The sequence below is a fragment of the Ictidomys tridecemlineatus genome, chromosome 16, assembly GCF_052094955.1.
Source record: "Ictidomys tridecemlineatus isolate mIctTri1 chromosome 16, mIctTri1.hap1, whole genome shotgun sequence".
Classification (NCBI taxonomy): Eukaryota; Metazoa; Chordata; class Mammalia; order Rodentia; family Sciuridae; genus Ictidomys; species Ictidomys tridecemlineatus.
Genome location: NC_135492.1, coordinates 4,630,222 through 4,657,070, shown reverse-complemented (window position 1 = coordinate 4,657,070; position 26,849 = coordinate 4,630,222). Strand labels below are relative to the sequence as shown.

At 45.5% G+C, this 26,849-nt stretch overlaps 2 protein-coding genes across 2 annotated transcripts in view; both read left to right on the top strand.

The window, feature by feature from the left end:
* LOC144371422 (uncharacterized) overlaps window positions 1-26,849 on the top strand; it is a 308,519-nt gene that overhangs the window by 134,877 nt on the left and 146,793 nt on the right. The window lies entirely within an intron of this gene.
* Window positions 3,953-26,849, top strand: part of LOC144371377 (nuclear receptor-binding factor 2-like) — a 60,203-nt gene continuing 37,306 nt past the window's right edge. The window contains exons 1-2 of the mRNA XM_078033717.1: window positions 3,953-4,125; window positions 4,592-4,808. Coding sequence (XP_077889843.1) covers window positions 3,953-4,125; window positions 4,592-4,808 — 390 coding nt within the window. The remainder of the gene's footprint in view (window positions 4,126-4,591; window positions 4,809-26,849) is intronic.

Here is a 26,849-nt window from a genome sequence, read left to right as displayed (position 1 = left end):
TTGGCATGAGTTTGATGAGCACAGCCCTAGGATCTGTCTATAAGACAAACATGAGTTGTGGTCCAGGGATTTGGAAGCCAGATATCCCGTGTCACCTTTGTATTCATGAAGGAGTCTTGTGGCATCTGATGACTCGGCTTTGAGTTCATCCCAACAACTTACTAAGGCTATGATTTGGGCCAAACCACCCCCATTATCTGAGCACCAGTTTACTCCTCTGCAAAATGCACATGTAAGTCCACTTCCTGGGGGTTGCCTTTGGTGCAAAGGGAGTCATTTCATGGCAAAGTCTTTGGCCTGCTGGAGATGCCCATTTGTGACTTGGTGTCCTTCTCTCTTTAGATTTCGATCAACTCTTTTTTACGATGTGCCTTTTAGAGCCTTTTGTGTGCAGGTAGAAAAAACCAACACACATTACGTGAAATAAAATTAGGGTATTTAACAGAAATAGAGTCACACCTCCAACAACTTTAGGCTGGGAACTCAGGGAGTCCTTGGACCAGACACAGGCCAGTGTCTGCAAAGCCGAGGGACTGGGCAGTTTTGTCAAACTTGTGCTTCTCCTGGTTCAAGGCGAATGCCTTCCCTGCTGATTGCAGACTCTTTTGCTCTGGATGCAGTCTCCCTGGTGGGAGGTCCCCAGTCATCTCTGTTCTGTGGAGCAGGACTCCTTCCACACACTGGTTTTGGCGAGGAGGTAATCAAATAGGAAGCGTAACTGATGAATTTTAACTCCAAGTTCAATTATCTCAGATCACATCAACTGCTCAACACCCTGCCCAGACCCCAGAGCCACTGCATGGATTCTGAGGTCCCTTGCTGTGGATGAGGGAAGAAGCCGAGGGGGTAGAAACACCCCCAAGCATTTCTAAGACAGTGAGAATTCAAGGAAAATTTTGTTTTCATTGGAAAAAAATAAATGGGAAAAGTAAGGAAATGTCACCTCCATCTTCTTTGCCTCTGGTTACAGGGGCGTGAGGGGAATCACCTGGTTTCTATTGCAGGTCATTAATTATGAAATAGACAATCGAGGATAGGGGGAAGTGGGATGTATGGGAAGGCCTACTGCAAACCATCTGGAAGCCACTGGAAGCCACTGGAAGCTTAAAAAGCAATGTCAGGCAGTGAAGTTCTCTGTTCATAAAGTTCATGGTCCTGGAGTCCCATGGAAATACACCTTCCAAGTCTGTGGGACTCTGTCTCCAATGAGGTGGGTGACAGGGGACTGGCAACTGTGGTGCCGTAGCAGTTAAGTGCTATAGCTCCAAGGGACCCAGGCTGAGTTAGGGGAGCTGTGAGCACTACCCACAGTGAGTGCTCCCCACACTCTCAGCAGCCTCTCCCTGGGCTGAACCCACTGATTGAGAACTTAAATTTTTCTTGTAATTTTAATCTTAACTCCACTTATGAGTGAAACATGCTGTTCCGAATAAATATTTGAAATGAATTTCAAATAGATATCCTATTTCTCAATTTTTAGGGCATAGTTATTATTAGGGAAATGAGAAAAATTGTTTCAGTTTAACCCTATTAAAGGAGGACACTCCACAAGTTTTCCTTGGTGCAAATTATAGATAGATTTAAAAACAAACTATGGATAGATTTCAAACCAAACCATAATTGACTTTGAGACAATAAATGAACACTAACATTTTACAGTATGCAGTTTTAATTGCCTCTAATTAGACAACTGTTTACCACATATTTCTTATGAGAAAGGCCGTATGTGCATATGTGTGTGTTTTCTAATTTAAAATGATAAGTCCATTAAATAGGTAGGTGAAAGGATCCTCATTTTAGAGGTTTTATAACATTGAGATAAGAGAAATCAGGTAATTTGTGTGAGATTAAATAGCTTGTAAAGGCAATTTAACATATGAATATAATCTATCAGGCTGTGAAAGAGAGCATTTGTTCAAAGAGATATGCTCCCTAAACTCAGGATCAAATTGATTATAATCTCACAAGAATATTAAGATTACTTAACAACCAAAAGTATGCATCTCTAGTCTCTTCTCAAAGATTCTAACTATACGAGTCATTTTCCCAATTGGAAATTAAACCCAACTTCAGTGGATGGTAAGGGAAATAACAGAGAATGGATGTTCCCCCACAGATGAAACAAATAAAAATAATTCAACAATAACAGAAACAATAGTTTTCACAAATGGGCCATGAGATAATGAAGGACAGGGATCCCTGAGAGGTTGGAAGTAATTAAGTAGAGCCCCAAATAATCACCATTTATTGTTTACAGAGGTTGGCATTTCCCCAAGCTGAGCGGCCAAAATGGCCAGGTTTCATGTGATAGAATTTCAGAGAAAAGAGAGAAGGAGAGAGAGAGAGAGAGAGAGAGAGAGAGAGAGAGAGAGAGAGAGAGAGAGAGAAATCAATCAGTGATCTGCAGTGAGTTCCTTTTGATTATGCAGCTGAGTTCTGATCAGCACATACATGAGAGAAATCCACCCAAAATTATGAAGAACCATCTAAAATGATCAGAGGAAATAATCCCCAGAGCTCTCATAGCCCTAGGAAAATTTCTTTTCCCACCCACCATAGTGAGAAGCCTCATAGATCTTGGTACGGCATGTACGATGTTCAGAAGTGATTCACCTTAGCAGTAGGGCAAAATCAGAGGCAGGCTAAATGCAGTGCTGGTAATGTTTAATAAATCCTAAAAGCAAGATCCAAAAGAATCCAACTATTTCCAAGTAACTTAACTACAACCCAGAGTAATACTTAATAATATTTATGGGAATATAAAATATCCCAAACTCAACAAAGTAAAATTTGCTGTATTTAATATCTAATAAAAAATTACCAGACATTCAAAGGAGAAGGAAAATATGAATCATAATGAGAAGAAAAACCAATCAATTGAAATTGACTCAAAAATGACAGGATTAGTGGACAAGCCTGCTATAAGTGTTATTGTAAGTACTTTTCACATTTTTCATATATTCAATGATTTTATAGAATGAGTATGTTGGAGACACCCAGTATATTAAAAAAGACTCAGATCAAGCCTGTAGAGATGAAAACTACCATGTCTGGGATGAAGAATACATGTGGTGAGACCAATAGCCTATTGGACATTGCACAAGAAAAGATTAATAACATAGAAATTCTAATAGTTGGAACTTTTGAAAATAAAGCACAGAGTTAAAAGTCAGAGGAAAAAGAAGAAACAGAGCATTAATGACCTGTGTGGCAAATTCAGGTGGTCTACAACACATGTGATTGGAGTCACTAGGGGAAAAAAAAAACAGCAGAGACATATTTGAAGAAATAAAGACTGCAATTTAAAAAAAATAATGAAAATTAATTTTTGTATATCCAAGAATCTTGATGAACTCCAAGCAGAAGGAATAAGAGCTAAAAACTGGAAGTTACTGTGGACTGAATGAAAATTTGAACAGACACACAAGATTTGTGTGATGCAGCTAAAGCTGCACTTTGAGGGAAATTCATGGCTCCTGAGTGTCTCTATTAGGAAATAAGAATGGTTTCAACTCAGTTACCTCCATCTTAAGAAACTGAAACAGTAAAGTTTCAACCAGTTTAAACAGCTCCATAGGATAAATGAGCAACACTGTGACCTAATCAGTGCATATGGACCCTCTTCCTTTACCCACAGTTTGACACAGACACAGATGAAGAAGCCAGACTTTGTAGTCTTGAAACTAGCTGCACCTATGGGAGCCCAGGTGGACAACTTTGCCTCTCTGGATCACAATTCTGTATTCATAATATAGGAGAATGGAGCTGGTCTTGCAAACTGGGCAGAGGTTCCCAAAATGGACACAATGGAAGAGCTGACATCCAGACCGAGGGAGGTCTATTCAGTGAACCAAGGGCATCCAAGACCACAGCCCCTGAGGAAATGGTGGGTAGAGATTAAAGATAGGTCTTTGGCAGAAAGGGGTAGGATAGGACAATCCTAGGCCTGACCATGGACGGCCTCACCTGCCATCCTGAACACCATGGGGAACTTCCCTTGAGCCTGAAGCAAGAGACCCACATCAGTGGATCTCCAACCTTCCGGGACCATCACTTCCGGTCCATGGATAGTTTTAATCATATGCTTCAGTTCATCATGCAGCATCATGGCTTCAAGGCTTCAAGGTGAATAGAAAATGTTGTTCCTCAAAACTCAAACAGGGAAACACAAGTTGATGTGTGTGTTTGTATTAGAAGTCCATCCATGCCAACTTGTTAGGTTGGCATATTGATCAAATGAATCATTTATCTTCACTTATGAAGTCAGTTCAGGCCTAAATCAGACCAAGCTCTCCCGTGTGGACTCGTTCTTGGAAAGACTCTTAAAGTGTTTTCTAACATATTTAGTTTTTCCTTTCTTTGAATCTGAGTCACTGGATTCTGAAACAAAGGTATTGCTAATAAAGAGGAGAAACCCACACGTGTACCATGTAGAAAATGCGAGAGATCTAGATATGTGTCTGCTCAAGGCCAAGACCCCGAAGGGTATCACACTGCAGCCAAGATTCAGCTAAGTGCTTCTGGGAAGCTCAGATATTTACCAGCCTTTTTTTTTCCTTTCTGAAGTGACAAACACCCAATTGGGTCCCAGGAACATAGAATTAGCCAAGGGCTTCAAGGAAAGAGCAAGGGAAGAGACAGACCAGGAGTTGGAGAGCCATCCAGGTTGGGACCCGCAGGAGCAGGAGAGAGAAGACTCCCCCAGCACGAAGATGGAGCTGGCCATGCAGCCGGACCCATGGGGTCCAGTAAGGTCTCGGGATTTCCTCCCATCCTACACATTGATGTGGAGCCCTGCTGAGCAGAAGGTGAGCCTTGGCAAGGCAGAGCAGTGCCTGTCCACAGAACAGGGACACACAGTGACTTACATCTCAGACACACTCAGGAGCAGAGTTCCCTCAAGTCCCTACCATCCTACGTGGAACCTGGAGGCAGAGGAGGCTCCTGTGCGAAGCCTTCACCCACAGCCTCTTACTTTTCCTTCAGCAAGAGGTAAGCAGTGCAGAAGGGGATGGTAGCTCCAGTAGCTCTAGAGACCAGCTGCCCGTATTATCCTTTGAGCTGGTTCCCATTCTCAAGCTCGCTCAAGGCCCAACCTGCTGTGAGGAACCAAGATGGAGGAAAGGAAGGCAAAGGGTTTTTTGTTTTTTTTTTCCCCTTGCTTTTACCAAGTTTTACTGGAATGTTTTCAACTGAATATCTTCTATTTATATTTCTTTTGTGGAAACTTATTTACATGGCCACATTTGGGGTTGGATGGGGTTGACAGGGCCCTAGTCTTTCATCTCAACCCTCTGCCACTCTAGAATAAATTTAGGATTATCTTAAGAAAGAGACAGAGAATGGTTTTTTGATAGGCAACGAATAATTAACGTTTGACTCACAATTAAGGTCTACAAGCCACTGTTGGGGGACATAACCTGCTTTTCTGTAAAATAAAAAGTTCCTTTAAAAATTTCAAGAAGCCAGGCACAGTGATACACGTCTGTAATCCCAGCAGCCTGGGAGGCTGAGGCAGGAGGATAGCGAGTTCAAAGCCAGCCTCAGCAATTCAGTGAGGCGCTAAGCAACTCAGTGAGACCCTGTCTCTAAATAAAATACAAAGCAGGCCTGGGGATGTGGCTCAGTGGTCGAGTGCCCCTGAGTTCAATCCCCGGTACCCCCAAAAAAATTTCAAGAAAAGAGAGAACAACTAGAGAATAAAGAAAATAGTCCACTACCAGAAATAGTCCACTGCCAGAAATCAGCAGCAATAAAACATCATGCATTTCTTGTCAGCGTTTCAGTATATTTAAATTTTTTATCATATGGCACATACAACACAATATATAACTAGTTTTAAAAACAAAGAATTTTTCTGATTACCACATTAATACTAGTTCATTTAAAATAGAAAACTGTAGAGAAATAGAATAAATAAACTGAAACTTAGTTATCCATCAACTCACAGACAGGGCGATCGCTGTGTAGAGCCCAGAGTGTATTAAAGCTGACTAATCTTTCCATTTTTTACATTCTCGATGTCATATTGTATGTAAGATGATTTTAAATGATGATCAGCAGGCGAAGATTCATAGGTCTTATCTGAAACATGATTGGATATGAAGAAATATAACAATAGATATCATATTTCACCGATGCGAAGACATATTTTTCACATTTTAATGTCTCTGAAATTGGGAGGCACTCTATAATTAATGGCATATCATACTTTAATTGGCATCTTTCTTTTCTTAGTTGTACATAAAACAATGATACTTCTTATGATTGATAATGAATGTGATTTGATGAAAGCAGTAATATCTGTCACTAAGTAGTTTATTAGTCATTCAAATGAACTGAAGTCATTCGGTGTAAAATTTAAAGAAGTAGAAAGTTATTCAGTAGATTCTTTGGCAATAAAATGTGACCATTATTTTGCTCTCTCTGAATTGGTTTAGGAGACAGGAAAGAGACCGAGAACAGGGTACATCGGGGGCATGGCAGAGCTGACCCAGAAGTGGCATTGGAGGTGGGACCCTCGAGTTCTGGAGTTTGGAAAGCTCAGGGCTTACCTGCCTGGGTCCCTCCTCCATCCTTCCCTTTGCCCGCACTTTGGACTGAATTGCTGTTATCCTGTCTTTGTTTTTTCCTCCCAGTAAGAAGATTGCACTTTCCTGGTCCTCTGACTTGGGTGTGGCCCCTAGAATTAATGAGTTGGGGACTTACTCCCCAAAGTCCTGTATCCATGGCAGGTGGAGGTGAGGCCTCTGGACAGTGACCAGGGTACATGAGGTCAAGGGGGGGGAACCCTGATGGCATTAGTAGCTTTAGGAGAAGGAAAGGGAGCCCTGAGCTCACAGCTGGCTCGGTCTTGCCCTCCACCAGCTCAAGTTGCCTCGAGAGCACCAGGGCCCTGGCCAGATGTGAGGCAGACATGGAAGCCCTCCTCTTGGTCTTCCTGCCTCCAGAACCATGAGCCAAATAAATCTCGATTCTTTATAAATTACTTGATCTCAGAAATTTTGTTGCAGTAGAGAGAGCAGACTAAGCCAACTGGCCACCGCCACATAACTTCCAGTCCCTGGATTCCAGTGACATGGCCCTCTGGGCTTTATCTGCAAACTAGCTTGGGGACACTCGGCCAATGGTGTATGAGCAGACACACACCAACTCCAAGCTGAAGCCAGGGACTTGGTTTTCATCAGGTCTCCTGCCTTTCACTCTGCTTTGAGGACTTCATACCCACATAGGGGGAGAGTCTTTAGCCTACACTCAGCATGAAGACATGCAAATCACATAAGCCAAGCTGTAGTACATCTTCAGGGAAAGATGAACATGAACAAAATCAAAGCTGTGATGCTACTATAAGCTGCTGTGGGCTGGGGATCATCGTTACTGCAGCAAAGTTGACTAATACAACAGGTCATCTAACTGTGCCAGAAAGATGGGGCTGGAGAGATGGGTCTCAGGGAAGAGATTTCCTGACTTGAGGGAAAACTTAACCCTTACATATCATACTGGAATATAGAACCCAATTAGATGATGGATTTAGGTCTATACTAATGGAAGACCCACAAGTACTTCTGTCTGATCATCTGTGCATCAATGTGATCTTGCCTGCCAATAGCCATAAGGTTTCCATTCTTGAGAACTTTAAATCAGATGCATCTGTTAAGAAACGTGAGTTCTTCTCCATCATGGTTCCCAAAAAGAGGGGAGTGATGAGTTAGCTGGTGATGTTTCCCCCATGCCTTCCTGCAGGGAGTGAAGCCATGTAAATTAAGCAGGTAGAGCCTCCCTGTTTTCCCTGCTAAGTCTCCAGATAACAATCAAAGCATTTGATGTTGGAAAACAAAAATTGGAGTTAGAGTGATTAATATGTATTTGAAGGCAAACTATTTATAGACAGACACTGATTTTATTTTTATCTTCTTGATGAGTTTATCAGGACTTTTTTTTTCAGGCTTAAATGTCAGTATTCATCATACATATATGTGTGTGTGTGTATACACACACACACACACACACACATATATCATCTTTATATGTGTATGCTTATGCGTGGGTGTATATATATATATATATGTGTGTGTGTGTGTGTGTGTGTGTGTGTGTATACGCGCGCGCACACACACACACACACACACACACACACACACAAGCATGCATATTTTTGCCACGGTCTTTGTGTGTGAGATAGTGGAGTGTTTCTGATTTAATTAAGAATGGGGATGAGTTGGGGGGGGCACATATGCTGGAATAATTTGATGATTATGTGACCTCCTCTGAAGCTCTTCCAGGGCCACTTGCCAGGGATGCTTTATGAGGTGTCATTCTGGGCGAGGACCCAGGCCAGCAGGCTTTCTCTCCCCTGCAGTAAAGATATCTTCAATTTCCTGGAAATTTGCTACACGAGCCCACGAGCAATCATTCCGGGCCGGGTCCAGTTGAGATCAGTAAAGTAAAAAGCAATTCTCCTTTTACAAGTCGATTAACATTTACGGCACGTGACTTGAAGGAGAAGTCAGATCTAGTCTTCACCAGGGCTTCCCTGGTGTCACTGGGCTTTCGCCAGAGTCCCAGTGATGTCTGCATATGAAGAGTTTCATTATTGGGGCCCGAGAGCTACTTATTATTACCAGTTGGTGGCAAAATAAATAAATAAATAAATAAATAAATAAATAAATAAATAAATAAAACAACCGTAAATTAAAGAGCTGATATGCAAACGGCTGAAGTTTGCATTCTCTCGGCAAGCACAGTTTTATTATTAAATTTATGCATTATTTACAGTGATGGCTAAACATATTGATCTTAGCAAAGCAGGCAGTGTTGTTACATCAACAACTAGATTTGAGTAAGAAAAAGGTAATAATTTTCCATTAGCAGGGATTACTGCTAATAAGGTTGGGGAAGTGCAGACAATTTCTGATTAGGAAGAACTTACACTTTCATAGTGTTGTGTAAATTGCCAGGATTTTAAAAATACATCTGCCTCGTATGATATTTTAAAAGGGAAAAAAAAGTGTCAGGCACATAATTACCAGATCCATCCAAGATACAAACCTTTTTGTTGTTCTTTTAATCATTTGGAAGAAGAGGAGTCATTGCTTAGAAGATTTTTGCCCTTTTCTGTGGATAAAAGAAAAATTAACTAAAAGCTCAATTATTCTGTTAATGAGGCAGTTTTCTCCCCACTTGCATAAATTCAATTTATTTTTCTTTCCAGTGTCCTTTCAGCTACCATCAATCAACTACCTTTCCAGGGGTAGGGGGTGGGAATGCACTACAAGGGGGGATGGATTCAGGGTTAGGGCAAGATTGAGGCTGATCATACATTGTAGTATAAAAGTAGAAATGAGCTTCAAAAGAAACCATCTAACAAAAGAGGAAACTGAGGCTCCCAAAGGTTACCCAGGTGAAGTCTCCAGCTCCCACCCAGCCTCGAAGGAGTCAGGTGGAGCAAGCTCTTTGCAGATCTGCTTTCTGCACGTGTTGGTGTGGGGCTCCCAGAGCTTCCAAGCTGCAAAGATGAGCCGTAGAGAGATGGTTCCAGGCAAAAGCACAGCAGATAGAGTTGAGTTCGTGAGAGGGGTCCCAGCCCACAAAAACCTCGTCCTCACATTTTTGAAGCAATGGCAATTAGCGTTGCCCTGGGGTCTTTATGCAACTGGGAAACTCAGGGTCCTCAGGGCAGGTGCTGAGCCATGTCAGCTCCAGGATGTGATGTTTGTGTCCGTTGCGTGAACTTAAGTTAGTGAGAGCTCAGCTTGCACTCATCTAGTCCTTAGTATCTCCTCCAGCCTTGACCTCCGTTGTCCTTTTCTATTTCCAAAGTAAAATCCCTCAAAAATAACACCCAGGAGAGTTACTTCAAATTCAGTTGCTTCTTTCCATTGTCCATGGTTTGTCACAGTTTCCAGCACCACCACTGCCCTAAAGCCACCAAAAACCCCTGGGCATCTTTGTGGACAAGTTTTTCACTCTGTTTTACAGGTTTCTCAGGGTCCTGTGATTTTCACTTCTGTTCTCCAAACTTGGGCGTCTTGGTGACTCCTCGCCTCTCTCCTCCCAGTCCCTGGCCTGGGCACGACTGTCTCCGCGGTATTCCTGGGCTCTGCAGAGTGAGCCACTCCTTACACCGTATTTGGTTTGTTTGATCTCTTTAGAGTTTATAACGTGTAATATTCTTATTGCAAAATGTCCAAACATAATTAATGCACAACCAATCACGAGCACCTCCCTCCGCCCCAATGGCAGCACCTCCCCAACACGGCCCCAGCCCTCCCTTCCAGGCTCTCAAGCCATCTCGTATTCCCTGAGAGAGCTTCACATGCACCTGGTTTTGCTCCTTTGTTCACAGGAATGGGAGCATTCATAGATTTTAGTGGCTGATTCTTTCCACCTAGCAGTGGCTTGACACCGCATCAGTCTACACAGCAGCCACAGACCTTTTCCAATGTCTTGTTGGGAGTCTAGAGTTTGGGAGCTTAGGTGACTTCAGGTTTTGCATCTCGATGCGGTTGGTGCAGTTTTTGCAGGTAACGATGCACAGACATGGTGGGTACCACAAATCCTCGCGACCCTGCACAACTGGATGGTGTTTCGGAAGGCCAAGGCCAAGCTGCTCACCCACAGCCCAGTACTGATAACGCTCTCTGAGTGGCTCTCCTCTCCTCTCTCTGAGCAGAATGTTCACCAATTTTTTTAAAGAAACGCATTGTGACGACTACTATGATTGAAACGCTCTGTCTTCCTGCTTTGAATTGCATTTCTCTGGCTGCTAGTGGCTGTTTGTATTTCTCCTTTTATGAATAGGTATTTCATCCTTCCATGAATTGGCTAATTTGCTGATTGAGCTGCTTTTTAATAAAATAATATTAATAGTTCTTGGGTAAAAATGGCAAATATGGCCTCTCAATCTGTTTTCTTTTAACTCTTTTGGGTAGCGTCTTCTGACAGATAAAGGGTTTGTATTTTTATATGTTTAAATGTGCCAGTCTTTTCCCTCTTAGCTTCCAGTTCTTGTGTATTGTTTAGAAGACTGGATCAACTCCAAAGTCTTAAGGATCAATAAATATTTTATATCAATAGATAAATTTATATGGAAGATAGACAAAAATTACTGGGAAAAAGACATTTTTTTGTGACTGAAGCTTGAAAAAATGAAAATTCAATATCTTCCCTCTAAGTTGAAAATACTCTATCATCCCTGTCTGGTGTCTTTTTCCTCTTCTGAATGACATTCAGAGTCCCATGCCCTTTCAGACCTGCAGTGACAGTCCCACCTCATTCTTTTCTGCAGCCCGGCCACGTGTTGCCTAGGAGAGGAACCTCTAGGGGCCAGGCTGTTGCAGCCTCTGGGCCTTTGCAAGTGCTTCTCTCCTGCTCAAGGATGGGAAGCCACTCCTGATTCTCTCAGTGTTCCTCTCCAGTGACTGACCATGACAAATGTCCAGGTTCTCCCTTGAATGACAAGAGTGAGAGAGTGAAGAAGAAGAACATAAGCTGTGTGTTTACTGCATGCCGGGAAATTGTGCTAAAATCCTGTTGGTCTTGTTGGTCCTGGTGGACAGTGGTCAGATGTTTCTGAATTTGTGGCTCATGCACTTGGGTTTCATTTCCTGGGGGAGTGGTTTCCAATATTCCCTAATTTTGTATTGATGAATCTACCCAGAGACACCTCTAAACCACCCGAAGACCAATGCACAGGAAATGGAAAGAGAGTGTCTCCCTCCTCCTCGTTGGACTGTGTGGTGGTTGTCACCCTTGCTAAATGCTCCTGCCATCTGCTGTGAGTTTCACATTCCGTAACAGGCATCTTTCCTGACCTATGTTGGTGTTTTTGGCCTCCTGAGGACTCCTGCCTGCCTGGGTCCATGGGAAGTTCTTAGCAAGGATCAGCTCATCCTAGTTTGAGTGGACTAACAGATGGTGACTGTGGGCAGGTGGGTCCCTGGGGTGTGCCCTGGAAGGATTCATCTTTCCTATCATCTCTTCCTTCCACCTCTCCTCTTCCTGCTTCCTCACCACCAAGAGCAGAGCAGCCTCCCCTGGGCCTTAGGCCAGAGCAAAGTATTTGGCCCACTGTGGGCTAAATCTCTGAAACAGCGAACCCAAATAAACTTTGTGTCTTCTAAATTGTTCTTGACGGATATTTTGGTTACAGGGGTGCTAAGCTCACCAACACAGGTGGCAAAGGGAAGTCTCCAAAGGAGGGCTTCTAGTCAGGGAGAGAGTGACCAGTGACACAGCCCATGCTCGACTCCAGGACAACCACCATCCAGTCACTACTCAACCCGAGGCTGGGCCCAGGGCCTGGCACTAACAGGTGCTCAGGGAAGTTTGCTTTGGGCAGTGCTGAGGACTGAACCAAGGGTCCTGTGTATGAGAGACATGTGTTCTACTGCTGAGCTATTCCCCCATTCCAGGAAAGATTTCTTGAATGAAGAATGAGAGCAAATTAGAGTTAGGACTACACCGATGGTGGGGAATCATTTTCTCCCAAGTCCCAAAAGCCACAGAATTCTTTCTTAGAGATGGATTGAGGAGATTTTACAAACCTGTCGCACAACTGCACAGAGAAGGAATTCAAGGAATTTCCTTTTTGTAAATGTCACATCTAGATGAGCGATAGTACACCACGGAAAAGGTCCAGGTTTCACACTGCCTGGCAATTCCTAGGTGAGCCCTGCTGTATATAGAAAAGCTGCCTCCAAAAGCTGTGTCCACCCAGAACTGTAAAGGTAATGCAGAGGCAAGGTGGGAATCTGGAGATGAGATCATGCTGGACTTAGGGTGAGCTATAAATCTAATGGTAGATGTCCTTCTAAGACACCAGATACAGGGAGGAGACCATCTGAAGTCAGGTGAGAGAGTCAGTGATGTGGCTGGGAGCCAGGTGTGCAGAGACACAGGGTCTGGATGAGACAAGGATGGGGATTCTTTCCTGAAGCCTTTGGAGGAGGAATGACCCTGCTGGACTTCAATTTGGACTTTTGGTTCCCAAAGGGTCAGAGAATGATTTCCTATTGTCTCAAGCCACCTGGGTGGTGGTGATTGTTACAAAAGCCCTATGAGACTAGTAGGGGCACCCAAGAGAACACGCCATGTTGGGGAGATGTTGTCCATCCTGTGGGAGTTACAGTACTGACAAGGGCTTGTCCTGGACAAAGCCAGTACCAGGAGGGTCTCAGTGTGGGATTCACACCAAGTTACTTTAGGAAAGCAAAGAAGCGATGACTTAGTGACGGGCTCAGACCTCTCAAGAACCAGCAGAGGCGCAAGCGTCCCCCATGCACACACCATCTGCATCTAAGCACTGACCGAGCAGATGTCAAGAAAGGCCTGGGGCAGGGGTGCTAGTGGAGTGCAAATGGGTGTCTCCCCTCAACCCTGCAGCATCTTGCTGTTTTGTTTCCAAGATCTGTAGATACATTAATCAGGCTCCCCGAGGCAGGCTCATGTTATCCAGAATTGTCTTATTTCATGTGTCACTCAATGATCAAAATCCAGACACTGAGCAGGAAATACAGCAATACACAAGGAGACTATTCTGTCTAGCAGGCAGTCTCTTTTCTGCATTAAGGTCTTCGGGCTGCCTCCCCAGCACCACAGAGACATTGTTCTCTCTTTCTTTACTTCTATGAGGAAGCAGGTGGCCGTGTCTGACTCCTTCCTTCCCTCATCTTCAATCAGAAGAGAAGTGATGTGTCCTGGAGGCCACGTGCCAGCCCCGCTCCCCGCCCGCAGCTCTTGCCTCACTGCCCACATTTTTAATTTCTATATAAAAAAATATTTTTCCCTTGCCTTAGACATTTTCTTCATGGAGAAAGTAAAATAAAATTAGTTTTCCAAGTTACCATCATTGTCGTCATACTTTGCCGTGCTGACAGCTTTGGGGCCACAGTAGAAGGGTGAGCTTTTCCCAGGAGCTGATGGGACTGGCTTGTGTCACAGGAGGTTGCCATACACTTCCCCGACACTGCTTGTCCTCATTGCCCAGCCCCTTGCCTTCTGCTATTTGTCACTATTTAAGGATGGACCAGGCACCTGCTTTAAGAAGAAAGTCAGTCTCAGGTAACTGCCAGCCTCACTGTGCACAAAGAAGGTTCAGTTTTCCCATGTGCCCAGAGGCTGGTGGCCTTTGGGCCTTTTCTTGAAATAGTGCAAAACTCCCACAGCTTCTCTTGGTGGAAGAGCTTCGGCATCCCGTCCTGTTGAGAGCATGGCTGTCCAGGTAGGAGGCTTCACGGTTCTTGTCTTCCTGTGATGGTGCCTGGGAATGTTCCACACAATGGCAACTTGTCCCGACCACTGCAAGGTCAAGTCCCCAGTACCGCAGGGTAGACATGTAGCAGAAACCTTGCACACGGCTTTCATGCCCTGGATGCAGGACTATTTGTTACTGCAGCAAGACTGAGCTGATCTAGACCCTCACAAGAGCTCTGTCAAAGGGGGCAAAGAGGGAAACTACCAGTCATTTCTACACAGGACTCCACCCCTTTGTGACTAGGAATCCACCAGTCAGCCAGTTCCTGTGACCTCGGAATCCCTGTGGCTAAAATGTCGGTAATAAGCTCTGGTCCCTGTAGGGCACGTCACATCAGAGAAATAGAGACCTAGGATGGAGAAAAGGAAACCTAACTTGCAGACTGATCCTCACTGCCTGGTCTTGGGGCGGCACATGGCTAAGATGGCACCTGGCGATCAGCCAGAAGGCATTACCGTGGGTTGTGACAAAAAATCAGACCACCTTTAGGATAGGCTCAGAACCTTTCTGCCCTTGTGGAACTCTCCTCACCCTGCTTACCTTTATCCTGATTGGCTCCTGTGCCTTATAGTAGCTGTGTGTGCTTCCTCAATAAAGGAGCTCCAGCCTTGATTGGTCTCCCTGACGTGTCTGATTGTCCTCCAGTGAGGGAGGGCTGGGTGCGGGCAGTCAGTCGGCCCTCTCTTTTCTTGGCTTGTCCTGGTCGGGGCATGCTCTCCCCATCTCTCCCACAGGTAGGGAGAGAACAAGGACTAAAACACCGACAGGTCCCCTGAAAAATAGATGAGATGAGGAAGTTCAAACAACTTTAACTAATTGTCAATTTTAAGTCATAGGATGATTTAGCGGCTCTTGAACCTTAGATATGATTTTATAAATATTCCTTTGCTGATGATTATCTCTCTCCTACTTCTTCTCTTTCCAATTACTAAATATTTCTGATGAGACAAACAGAAAAAGGTAGGTAGTAACCGAGAATCAGATTATAATTATTAGTGAAACTTGGCTTTTTATAAAGAATGATGTTTAGCAAAAGCCATGACTTTCTCCTTCCCCAATAAAACTAAAGGATTCAGAAATTTTTATTTTCACTTTTTATTCTTAGCAAAAAACCTCTGTGCACATGATTTGTTGATTTCATAGTGGAGAACCCCTACCTACCTCGATCCTGGGCACTTCTGAATCAGCCCTTCTTAGCTAGCCACCAGCCCTTCTTTTACCAGCTTATTTATTATATTTCTAAAGGATATGTACTTGCTGTTAATTATTGGGACTTTCCCTTTTTCGCTGTTATTGTTTGGCTCCTTAGTATGGAAAACCCATGTACGGGGTTGGGCGCTGCTCTGAGAGTGAGAGGGATCCCCCGGAGCAGGAGGAATCATGAGATGGGCAGTGCTATGCACGTACAGGGCTGGCTCTGTGGCTGGATGGGCTCAACAAGGGTGGCAAGCCAGTGAGAAGGTGCTGTCCCTGCAGCAGGGGAGGCCCCATCCTGGGTGGACAGCTTCTCAGAAGGGGACGGGCAGATATCCCAGTTCTGTCTTCTGATTTCAACCACAGCATAGGCCTGGTGAAGATCAAGGAAGGAAAGGGTTACGTCGTGTTGGGGGTTTCTTGCTTCCCTGCACCTAATCAGCACTGGTCTTCTCTTTGCAAAGAAGTTGAAAAGGCTTCTGAGTCCTCATTAGAAAGACTGGTCACTAGCCTGGTATCAGCAATATGGTTATGGCCAAGTGACTAAGACCAGGTCCCATTCTGAGGGTTGTGATGAAAAGGTCCCTCCATTATTTTGGCTTCTGTTTCCTGCATTGGCTTAGTTTTGGTGACAAAGATGCAGAGGATCTTACATCTGTATTTGAGGACTTGTTTTCTGGGACAGAGGCTGCTGCTGGCAGAAGACTTATGTTTTGCTGGAATTCCACAATCTCTTCCTCAGCCCTGTGGATCCTGGTGCAGGAAAGCAGATGTATCCATAGGCTAATGAAAACTCTTTGCTCACATGTGCCCTTGAGCATGAGGGACAGGAGGAGCAGAAAGGGTGAACACAGAGAAAAGCTGTGCCCTATTGTTGACAAACAACTTTTCTCATATCCCACTTTATATTTATATTCTCCCTGGAGATGGAGGTGGCGAGTCAATAGCCCACACCTATTGTACAGGTAGGAACACAGAATCAGGACACTTCCGGGAGGCATCTTGGAATCACAAAGGCACGTAGGAATTAGAACTCAAACCAACTCTTCTTTTAATTTTTTTTTTTAATTTCAACTCTACCAGTAACTAGATGAGGCCATGGATATAAAAGCCTCAACAATATGGCAGCACTGTTATGAATCTGCTGCTCTCAGACTTCATTATTTGGCATCCTGAACAGACTACTTACTTCCTCTGAGCCTCAATTTTCTACAGAATGATTGGAGGCAAAAGAGCCAACCCAAGGCTTTGGTTTAGCATTTAGGGCAATGCTGCCCAATCTGCACCATCTACATGTCCCCACATAGTGAGTTGTGTACTAACTCACAAGCAGCAAGCTCATGGGGTAGATTCTACCATGATGTGCTTCTTTTCCTTGGGGGCAAGGAGAATGGCTTCCTTGTAAAGTCAAGGGATATGCCCAAGTTTACGGTTGCTTTGGTGGAAGGGCTGAGATTCAGCACCATGCAGTGTGAAGCCAGAGCCAGGCCTCAAAACCCTAGTGCCTGCCACCTCTCATTTCTGTGGGACAGGATGGGGAGGCCCAGGTAAAGGATACTCACTCAGTGCTGGTCTCTTAGAGCCAGACTTCCAGGAGCACAAGGGAGAAGGCACTGGAAATCCACAGTCAATTTATTCCCTGGGCTGTCTTTTCTCATTCCATCATCCTCTCCGGCTCTCTGGTAACTTCAATTCCAGGTCTTCTCCGTGCCTCGCTTGAAGACAGACTTCCCTGTCCTCTCAGGAATCTTAAAATCTCATTTATTCCTCATCTCCCTTGAGTCCATTTCACTAGATTTTTCTCCGTGGTTCTTGGTCTCCTGATCCTGGTCATCCCTTGGAAGGACAAACACTTCACTGGTCTCAGCTTCACCTCGGCAACGTTTTTCTCAGTTCTCTGCTCTGTAGACAGCTTCTAGAAAGAGTCTCCGGCACGCATTCACTTTCCCCACTTCCATCTGGGCTCTGCCCGCCTCTGTCCTCCAGATGGCTCTCCTGTCGGTCACAGTCTGCTCAGTGCTCTCCTTGTTCTGCCCAAGCTTGCAGCACAGAAGACGCCCTCATTCGTGTCTGGGTTCCTTCCTCTCCACTACTGTCTGACTTTTGGACTTCTTGAATCCCAGACCCCAGAGTTCCTTTCTGTACTGTTTCCCTAGGCCCCCTCACCCAGATGTGGCACTTAGTGGTCACCAGGTGCTTTAGCCTCTGAGGGCACCTCCACTCCCTTCACATCTGTCAGAGCCTGGCATCGCCACCTTAGCTCCAGACCCCGTCAGCTGTCACCCAGACATGGCCATGACCTCTGATGCCAGATTGTAGACCCCATCCAGGTGCTTCAGCTCGGCACAGTCACCAGGGCAACCTTTGTGATCTTTCCAAATAGACATTCGGTTTTATTTCTCCCAGTATCTTTCTATTTACGTGGGTAGTGATCAAAGTCCTCATGATGGTCGCAGAGGCGGGTGGTCCAGAGCAGGTACTCTACACTCCCATTGGGCAGGGGCTGGGATCTGCCATCTCTGCTCCACTCACGCCATTTGTCCTTCTGTCTATTACCATGAAGCAGACTCTTCCAGCCCTTGTGGAGCTGAGCAGCCATCATTTTATGATACTAAAACTTCTATAGTGGGAGGCTCAGAAGGAACCTCCAGGGACTCCTGGGTGACAGTCAGATTTTTATTGCTGTGACCCCAATACCTGACCACAACAACTCAGAGGAGAAAAGGGTTATTTTGGCTTGGAGTCTCAAAGTCTCAGTCCATGGTCAGCTGACCCCTTTGTTCTGAGTGTGAGGTCAGCAGAATGTCGAGGCAGAAGGGTGTGGCTGAGAAGTACCACTTCACTCATGGGGGCCAGAAAACAGAGAGAGAGAGGGAGAAACCAGAGCCAGGCAATAATCCCCAAGGGCACACCTCCAATGACAAAATCTCCTCCAGCCATGCCCCACCTGCCTACAGTTACCTTAGAAATCATTAATCCATCAAATGGATTAATCCACTGAGTAGATTATTGCTCTCAGAATCTAATCATGTCACCTCTGGTCATTGCTATGTGGTCTGCTGAGCTTTTGGGGACACCTTATATTCAAAGCATAAAAGATGGCTTCTATCCTGCTCTTCACATCTGAGACCAAGTACTGGGGATGAGAAGAGGTGGGACTTCAGGATCCACTGCAAGATGGCATCGTCTCTCCAGAGCCTGGGGTCTGGGCTGCAGTGGCAGAGGACAGGCTCAGCTGGGCTGCTGACTGGTGCACACACCCATGGCCACTCTGTGAGGTGGGGACCGGAGAGATCATTCAGAAGTAAGCACTCAAAGAGAACCTGATAGAAACTATGTGGCCTCATATGGCCTCACCTCGGAAGCCACAAGGTTTTATTTCTGCCACATTCTGTCCACTGAGACACCACAAATCTACCAGTTTCAGAGAATGCAGACTCCACATCTTGATGAAGGGAGTGTCAAGAACTGCAAACCCTGTTTCCTAAAGGGCTCCATTCCCTTCCTCCATTCAAACAGAGCACTGTCAAGCTCTGTGTTTCCCCTCCACACTGACCGTTCCTACCCATCCTGCTTGCCCTGGCTCCTTCTTTAGCTTCTCAGAGAGATGCTTCCTAGGCCCCAAGAGGGTCAGAGAGCCCTTTCACTCCTGGCCAGACGCAGAGCCACTGTCCTGCTAACCTGGAGCTATTGACTGATGGCTCGTCCATTAGGAACAGAGTCCCCAGAGACAAGAACATGATGTGCCAGGGAAGGGACACACTGCACAGCTCTCTGTGGTGCATGGCAGGCTGCCCCCTCTGAGTAGAAGGAAGAACCTCTGGCGAGTGAGGCTTGGCTCCCATTGCCCTCCAGGAGAGATAATGGCAACGGCAACACTCCTGCCCTACTTTCCTAATCATCCTGAATGAATGAACAAAACACTTTAAGGCCTCCCCTGGCAGCCTCCGGCCTGCGCACGTGGCAGAATGCAGATGCCAGTGGTGGGTCTGCTCCAGACAGGCAGGAGCAGGCAGGAGGGCACAGGTCAGGAGCAGGAAGACACGGACGCTGCAGTTACACCTGGATATTCTCCTCTTTTGAGCCCGGGGGGGGGGGCGGCGCCCGGATCCTTTCCAGAAGGGGAACACCTGGGTCCCCCACCGCCTGGATGGCTGCCACACACCTTGGCTTCTTTCTGAGTACCGGGCAGAAGAGCCAACACTAGGAGAGACGGGTTCATCCCCACGCGGGAGGTGGGTGGGAGGTCCTAGCTGTCACTCCCCCTTCCCCACCACACACTAAAACTTGTTTTGTTTCTTGGCGGATCGTTTTCTTCTCTAAGGCTGTTTACCCCTAATACACAGGCGTGACCCAAACCCCCAAACCTGGGTAGGTGAGCTGGGGCAACTCACTAGTGGTCAGACAAGAGTTCTGGGAGAACAAGGAGCAAGGAAACAAGCACACTTCATTTTTTCCTGACTCTGGTTCAAAACACAATATTGAAAGGCGGTCTTTTGTGTACCTGTTGCTGTTGTTATAGGGTATCAGCTCCCTAGCAGGCCAGTCCTGGTCCCATTTCAATGGTTAAAATGATTTCCTGTACTCACATTTTGCTTTAGATGAAGTTGTATACAGACCCTGGGTCCTGGGATGATTTTTGGAACCCAGGTGATCCCATGCAGCTGTTAAAATTGGCATCTCCATCGGCAATTGCAAAAGGCAAAACTATCAAGGATTCTCCCCATTTCACAGTGTATTTCAAACCAATCTCAGACACATAGTCAGCATTCAGTATTAGATTTTTCTGCCACTGCAAGCCTGGCCTGGATAGCAAGGCCACAGAGGTTCAATGAATGGACCATGGTCACACAGAACGTGAAGGGACAGAGGTAGGGCCGAAATGGTCTCACTCAGCCCTAGGCTGGATGCCGCTTTAAAGCCCACCTCTGGGAAGTTACATTGAGGTGTGCGCTCAAACTGTACCAGCGAGTAGCTTCAGAAAACCTAACGAAACATTATAAAATTATCAGTCTGCTCTGCCTTTCCTGAGAGGAGAGTACATCTCTTACGATTTTGAAATGAATTCACCATCTCTGTCCTTAAAGAGAGGCAGCGATGAGCACGGTGCTGCCCACACTCACACCCCCCTCTTACTCCCTTCCCCCAGGGATTTAGATCTATATTTTTACTTTACAAATATGATTACTTTACCTTTCAATAATGAAATCTTCCTGTTCGTTCTCGCCCTCCATCGCTAACCTCTGAGAGACCGTGGGGCTTGCCTGCCATCAGCTCACATTCCCGTGCACATAAGGATCATAAATGCTGACAGAAACCGCCATGGGGTGTTCAGAGGCCCATCTCATGTGTCAGAAGGGTTGGGCCTCTGTGAGTCAGGATGTCAGAGCCTGGCAGATCCCTCAATGGGAAATGACTTCAAGAAAGCCCCGGCCTCACCAATGTGACCTTTTTCCAGCAAGAAACATTAAAATTACAACCATATTCATGTTTCAGTTTCAAAAACAATATGCACTTGTCCTCCACACAGCTCTGACTTGGCATCCTACAAATCTTCAATAAAGATATTGCGGAGTCCCATTTCCACTTGGCAGTGCCGCGTTGATTTATTTCTGTCTGAACACACCCGCAGAAGGAAGCTGCTCCCTTCAATGCCCCAAGAGGCCCATCGGAGGTCCATTTTATTGCTATTTTAGCTGAATGTTTTACTACTCTATCTGTATTTAATATTTCCAGTGTGGGCTCATTTTTTCGGAATCCCACCCCCAATCCCACAGGCGTGTTTGTATTAAGTGAACTAGATGTCTTATCAATGCGTTAATCAAACTGAGGACTCCAAGGCCCTGCCCAGGCAGCGGTGGAGAAATGGTGACACGCTATCACAGGTGGCCTCCTCGGGCCACAGCACAGAGCCGCCCAGGAGGGTGGCACTTCTTTTGTTGTAGTGGCAGGAGGAAGGATCCCGGTTCTGAAGTGGCTTTGAGGCCCAGTGGGAAAGGCGCTTGTTAAGGTTCAGTATGCTTGTTGAAGCCTCCTAAAGCCCAAGGTTGTGCAAAAGCAGTGGCTGAGACAAAGGTCAGCTTTAGGCAAGCCAAGCTAGGAGGAGAAAATGTTCTCTTCCCCTTATCTTAAGTCACAAGCTTTGCATACATGGGCCAACAGGGAGAGGCTCTTGGCCTGGGAACAGTACATAGTAAAGAAACACATGTAGCTTTAGGGGATTAGATAAACTCTATAAAGGAACTCTTGGCTTTACTGTGCAAATAAACAGGAACGATCAGAGTTTAGCTTTGTGTATTTGCTGAAGCATGTTATTAGGGCAATGTGGGCAAAGTGTAACTAAAGAATTGTTTGCCTTATGTTAAGAAGTGTATAAAAGGATCTGAGAAATAAACGTCAGCATGCAGTTGCATTTGCTGCCTTTGCTCTGCATCCCCTGTGTCTTGATTTCTTCACGACCCTTACCCAGGGACCCGAACGCACTCGACGTTCACAGGCGCTCTCTTGATTCTAGTTGATTACTCAGTCGTCCTTCTGCTTTCTCTGACCTGACGGACTGCTTTTCTGTAACTCGTGGTGCACAGGAAATCCATTTTGGGGACAAGCGGCAGCACTGTGGAACCCGGAGAGCCTCTCCCTTGGCGCCTAGCTGTCAAAGCAAAACAAAGATTTGGAAGCACCTGCCCTGACCAGGAAATGACGGGGGCTTCTCAGTCCCTCCAGATTTTTGAGTGTGTGTCCCCACTGATGGCGTCAGAGGTGACATCAGTCCAAGGTTCCCATCCTCAGCATCAGAGGACAAATGGGACAATTCAAACCCTTTGCTGAACAGGACACGGGCAAAAGCCATCTCCTGTTTTCTAGGGCTTGGCCAGCTCAGATGCCCGCAGAGGCAGCCACACCTTTCAGAGAGTGGGTCGCTGCCCTCCAGCAGGGTGGCCCCGGCCCAGCCACCCCGACTCCTCACTTGGGCGAGAACTGCAGGGCTCCCCAGGCCTGTGCTGGGAGGTGGATGAGGGGCCCGGCCAGGCTCAGGCGGACTTGCAGATTTTCTTTGTAAATGTTTATCAATCTGCCTGAGGAGTCCCTTTCAAACCTTCCCCAGAATAGCCTGTGGTCATCATTCTCTCCATTTGGAGAAATTTAGAAAACATCTTTATAAGTTTCCTTCCAAGGAGAGTTGACGGGACCTGGGGCCTTGCTGGAAGGTCACCCTGCATCTTCAGGCTTCCGTGGTTTCTGTCGAACTCAGTTTGTCCATCTTTTCACTCGGGCTGTTTTTCGGGTCTTCTTTGAAGCATTCCGATTTTGCAGTGCTGAGTCCAGTGTTTGGTTTGGCAGGAGCAGGCACCATGCCCTGCACTATATATTCTATACAATGGCTTTCTATATGTCCTATTTCCATGTCTCTCTTCCAAACATCCTGATTATTTCCTGTTCTACTTCTGTAATAACCAATTTTCAGTTTGTTTGTTTTTAATGTAATGTTTAGCCCATTTGTTGGATTATGAATTTCAATAACTTTATTTGTAAAGAAAAAAAGTAAGTTTTTTTCTTCCCAATCTCTGTGGTCATCTCTGATCAAACTGTATTTCTTTTTAAGATTTGGATCCCCTATTTGGGTGCTGCAAGTGTTTCTTGTGCATTTATTTTGCGAGGCATCCATCAGTCTGTGTGCATAGCCTGCATCTGTTATGTCACCTCCAGAGGCACTTTCATTTGCTGTGGTTGGGGACCAAAGAACACCACAGCCTTGGTGTTTGGGCAGCTTATTGTTAGGGTCTGTAAACAAGTCAGGATGGCGCCTGGCAAAATGCCAGAGGGAGTGGTTTGTGAAGTGGTTTGAGATCCATTAAGTGTGGAGATTCCCTATTGGTTGACTGTTGTATCTAGTTTATGTTAATTAGATAAGCTGTGTGGAATGTATATATACCCCTCCTATCCTACAATAAATGGCTCCCACTCCTGCTGTATCAAGGTACACAAGTATCAAGCTACACAGGTACCCCGCCCCCAGTTATTTTGCTGCAGCTGGACTGCAGCAGCTTATGAGGTTCCTGATCTGATGTGCAGGCCTCAGGGAGAGCCGGGCTGGGCAGGGCCTGGCTTTGCGATGGCTCCAACAGCTTGCTCCAGCTTCCTCTCCGCCATCTTGCACGTGTGTTTGTTGGCTGTTTTTGCTTCTTGGGGTCCTCCCTTGTGTTTTATCAATCTTAGAAAAACCAGAGCACCATGTTTACTCATATTTCTGTTGTCAATTTCTTATTTCTGCCAAGAAGTCCTGCTGGCCACCTCGCCTGCTCCACTAGCACAAGTCTTTCTGCTGGAATTATGTTCTGAGGGATTCTGCCTTCTCTGTCCTCCACGTAATGACAGCATAAAACTAATAATGACACCACCGTATACTGGGAGTTTACAAGGCCCCAGCAACCATGGCCACCATCAATAAGCAGTCTTCCCCACAAGCTGACAAAGCTGCAGATTTGGCGTGAACATGAATGGCATCCACTTGTCATAAAACTAGCTAATGATGGGGCTGGGATTGAAAGGACCAGCCAAACATTCTCCACAATTCATGCTAGGCCAAGATGTCACTCGATTAAAAATCTAAAACTATATAAGCACTTTGTGAAACATTGCTTTGGAAATGCATTTAGAAGATGTGCTAGTTTTCCCCCAACAGACAGGCCTGGCCCTTCCTTACCACCAAGGAACATTTCATGGCTAGTTATACCCCACTGCTCTAGGATGCCAGAAAGCTCTGGAACAAACCGGAAGGTAAACTTAGTCAAGCACAGTTAGCATCATTATATAGTTTGCCAGTCATAACAGTACAGTTTTATGTATTTATTATGTATCCTTTATGTAATTTTATATGACTACCGTTTTAAAACGAATAAATGATGAAAGAAGTAAAAGCATTATAGATCCCCTTACAGACAAGGTGGCAATCACTCAGCCTCTGATTGCCCAGCACACACGGCTCTGGCAGGTGGATGCCCCCTCATGGAATATGTTAGCTGTATTTTTAGAGAATCCCCTTCTAGTCTGTCAGGTGACAAGCACCACAAAACCACAGCATCCAGGGCATTGGTGGTGGCATCAGAAACCTTCCCAAGGTTTCCCTCCTGTCTGTCCTTGACTTGGTCATCCTTCCAGAGACTATTTGGTACTGGACACGGCAGAGGTGCTCAAACAAGACCAACACAGCCCTCGAGGGCTACCCTGGCAGGGGAATAGTGCCCTCTTTGGGGATGCGCAGTTGGCTCATGCAGTTACATCCACGTCCATGATCTGCCACTGTCTGCAACCAGGACACCCAGGAAAGCCGGTGGGGTAGCTCTGACACCCAGAGCTAATCACGTGAGTCCCACTGGGGCTGCTACTCAGACTGGAGGGGGCACCCTGCTTTTCTGAGACTCCAATTCCAGGGCAAATCTCACCTGGAAAAGGTGTTTGGTCTGGGTGCCCTGGGTCACATCCAGGTTGACGCACAGTGAACTACCCCAGCTCAGAAGTGACAGCCAGGTGGCCGCCATGCTTGTCTGGCACTCTCCCCTCTCCTGCTGTGGCCATGATGTGTTGGGGGGAGGGGATGCTCTTCACTTCCTCTTTCTCAACTCTCAGGTGAAGTCAGTGTTCTGTCACCTGCTTTCTCCTTAATGTCACTACGCTGCACTTTTCCCCATTCAGAAAGAAGTCACATATCAATCATTAGCCTTAAAATTCAACATTTTAAAAATAACAGTCATTCAGCTTGGTCCTGGGGGCTCTGAGTGCCACTGAGGGGACCTAGGCACTGACCTGAGTGACCGGAGTGACTCGGGTTTTCTCTCATTTCCACTCTTGAATACTATGACAAAGACCTCTTAATGGGCCTCCCTGTGCTCTGCTTAGGCCCATTACAGTGAACCCCCTGTCCTCGATAGAGCCCTCTATGTCCCTGTCGGACCATCTCCTCTGATAAATACCACACTGGGCGATGTCTTTATTGCAACGTGCAGAGTAAAGCCCAGGCATTTTTATTGAAGAGTGTGCCTTTTAGAACACCTTGACTTTCTGAGTACAAACGCATAAATGTTATGTATAAAATATAGTTAAAGCATTTTCTTTTTTTCTTCCCTTTCCCAAATTATCTCTTTTTCCCAAAAATTAAATAATAATCTAAGTTTTGTATGTATTCATTGTTAATTCTTTTACTACACATGCACAAAGTTAATGATGTGTTCATGGTAAACTTTGCCTGTATCTGGAGTTTCTGTTTATGCAATCATACTTTGTATATTATTTTTTTTAAGAGAGAGAGAGAGAGAGAGAGAGAGAGAGAGAGAGAGAGAGAGAGAGAGAATTTTTTAATATTTAGTTTTTATTTTTCGGCCAACACAACATCTTTGTTTTTGTATGTGATGCTGAGGATCAAACCCAGGGCCACAAGCATGCCAGGCGAGTGCGCTACAACTTGTGCCACATCCCCAGGCCATACTTTGTACATTGTTATGATACTTCTGTTGCTCATGTTATGTTGTTGAGCTTCTTGCAAGTTGATACCGTGGATCATTCATTTTCATTATGGTCAATTTCCATCGTATTCTGACACTACAGTTTATTTTTCTGCATATTATTGATGGAAATTTTGGTTATTTTTATATTTAATGTTATTTTAAGCACTACCCCTATGATCATTCCTGTGTATGTTGTCCTGGTGTCTTTTTGTATACATTTCCCCAAAACAGAAAAAATGAATCATAGAGGAGGGCTCATTTCCACTTTATGAGGCATCACCAAACTTTTTCCTAACTGATTGAAAAATTGTCATTATCACCAGCAGAAATGAGAGTTTTTACTAATACTCATTCTCTGTGCTCTTTGTTACTGTCAGATGGCATAATTTTTTTCAATTTGGTAGGCAGGAAATGGCGTCTCAACACCTTGCACTATGACATGTCCAGTTTACTCTCCATTGTTCAATCAAAAAGTCCCTTCAGGTTCCAAGGTCTCGGCTTGGCACCAGAATCAGGAGCCACCACACACCTTTGCAGGTTCAAACAGCAATTCTTTATTCCAGCTCTCACACCACCTCCACACAGGTCCAGGGGCAATCGCGTTCTGCCGTCTCCCCCACAATTCCCCTACTCCACAAGGCTATCTCCAAATCCCATTTTAATCTCACGAGAGCTCAACAGGAACAAGCAGCAGGAACACCCTAATCCCAGCAATAATCTTCAACCTCTAACTTCCCTAAAACCCATTATCTTAAACTGGCAATGCCTTAAACTCAAGGAGCCGGTTACTTCCTCAAACCTGATCAGCTCTAATTCCGGATCCACCTTGGTCCTTGAGCAAGGTCACCTTATTAAAGCATGCATGCAATGTCCCATCGAATGTCCTCTAAGCAGCATGG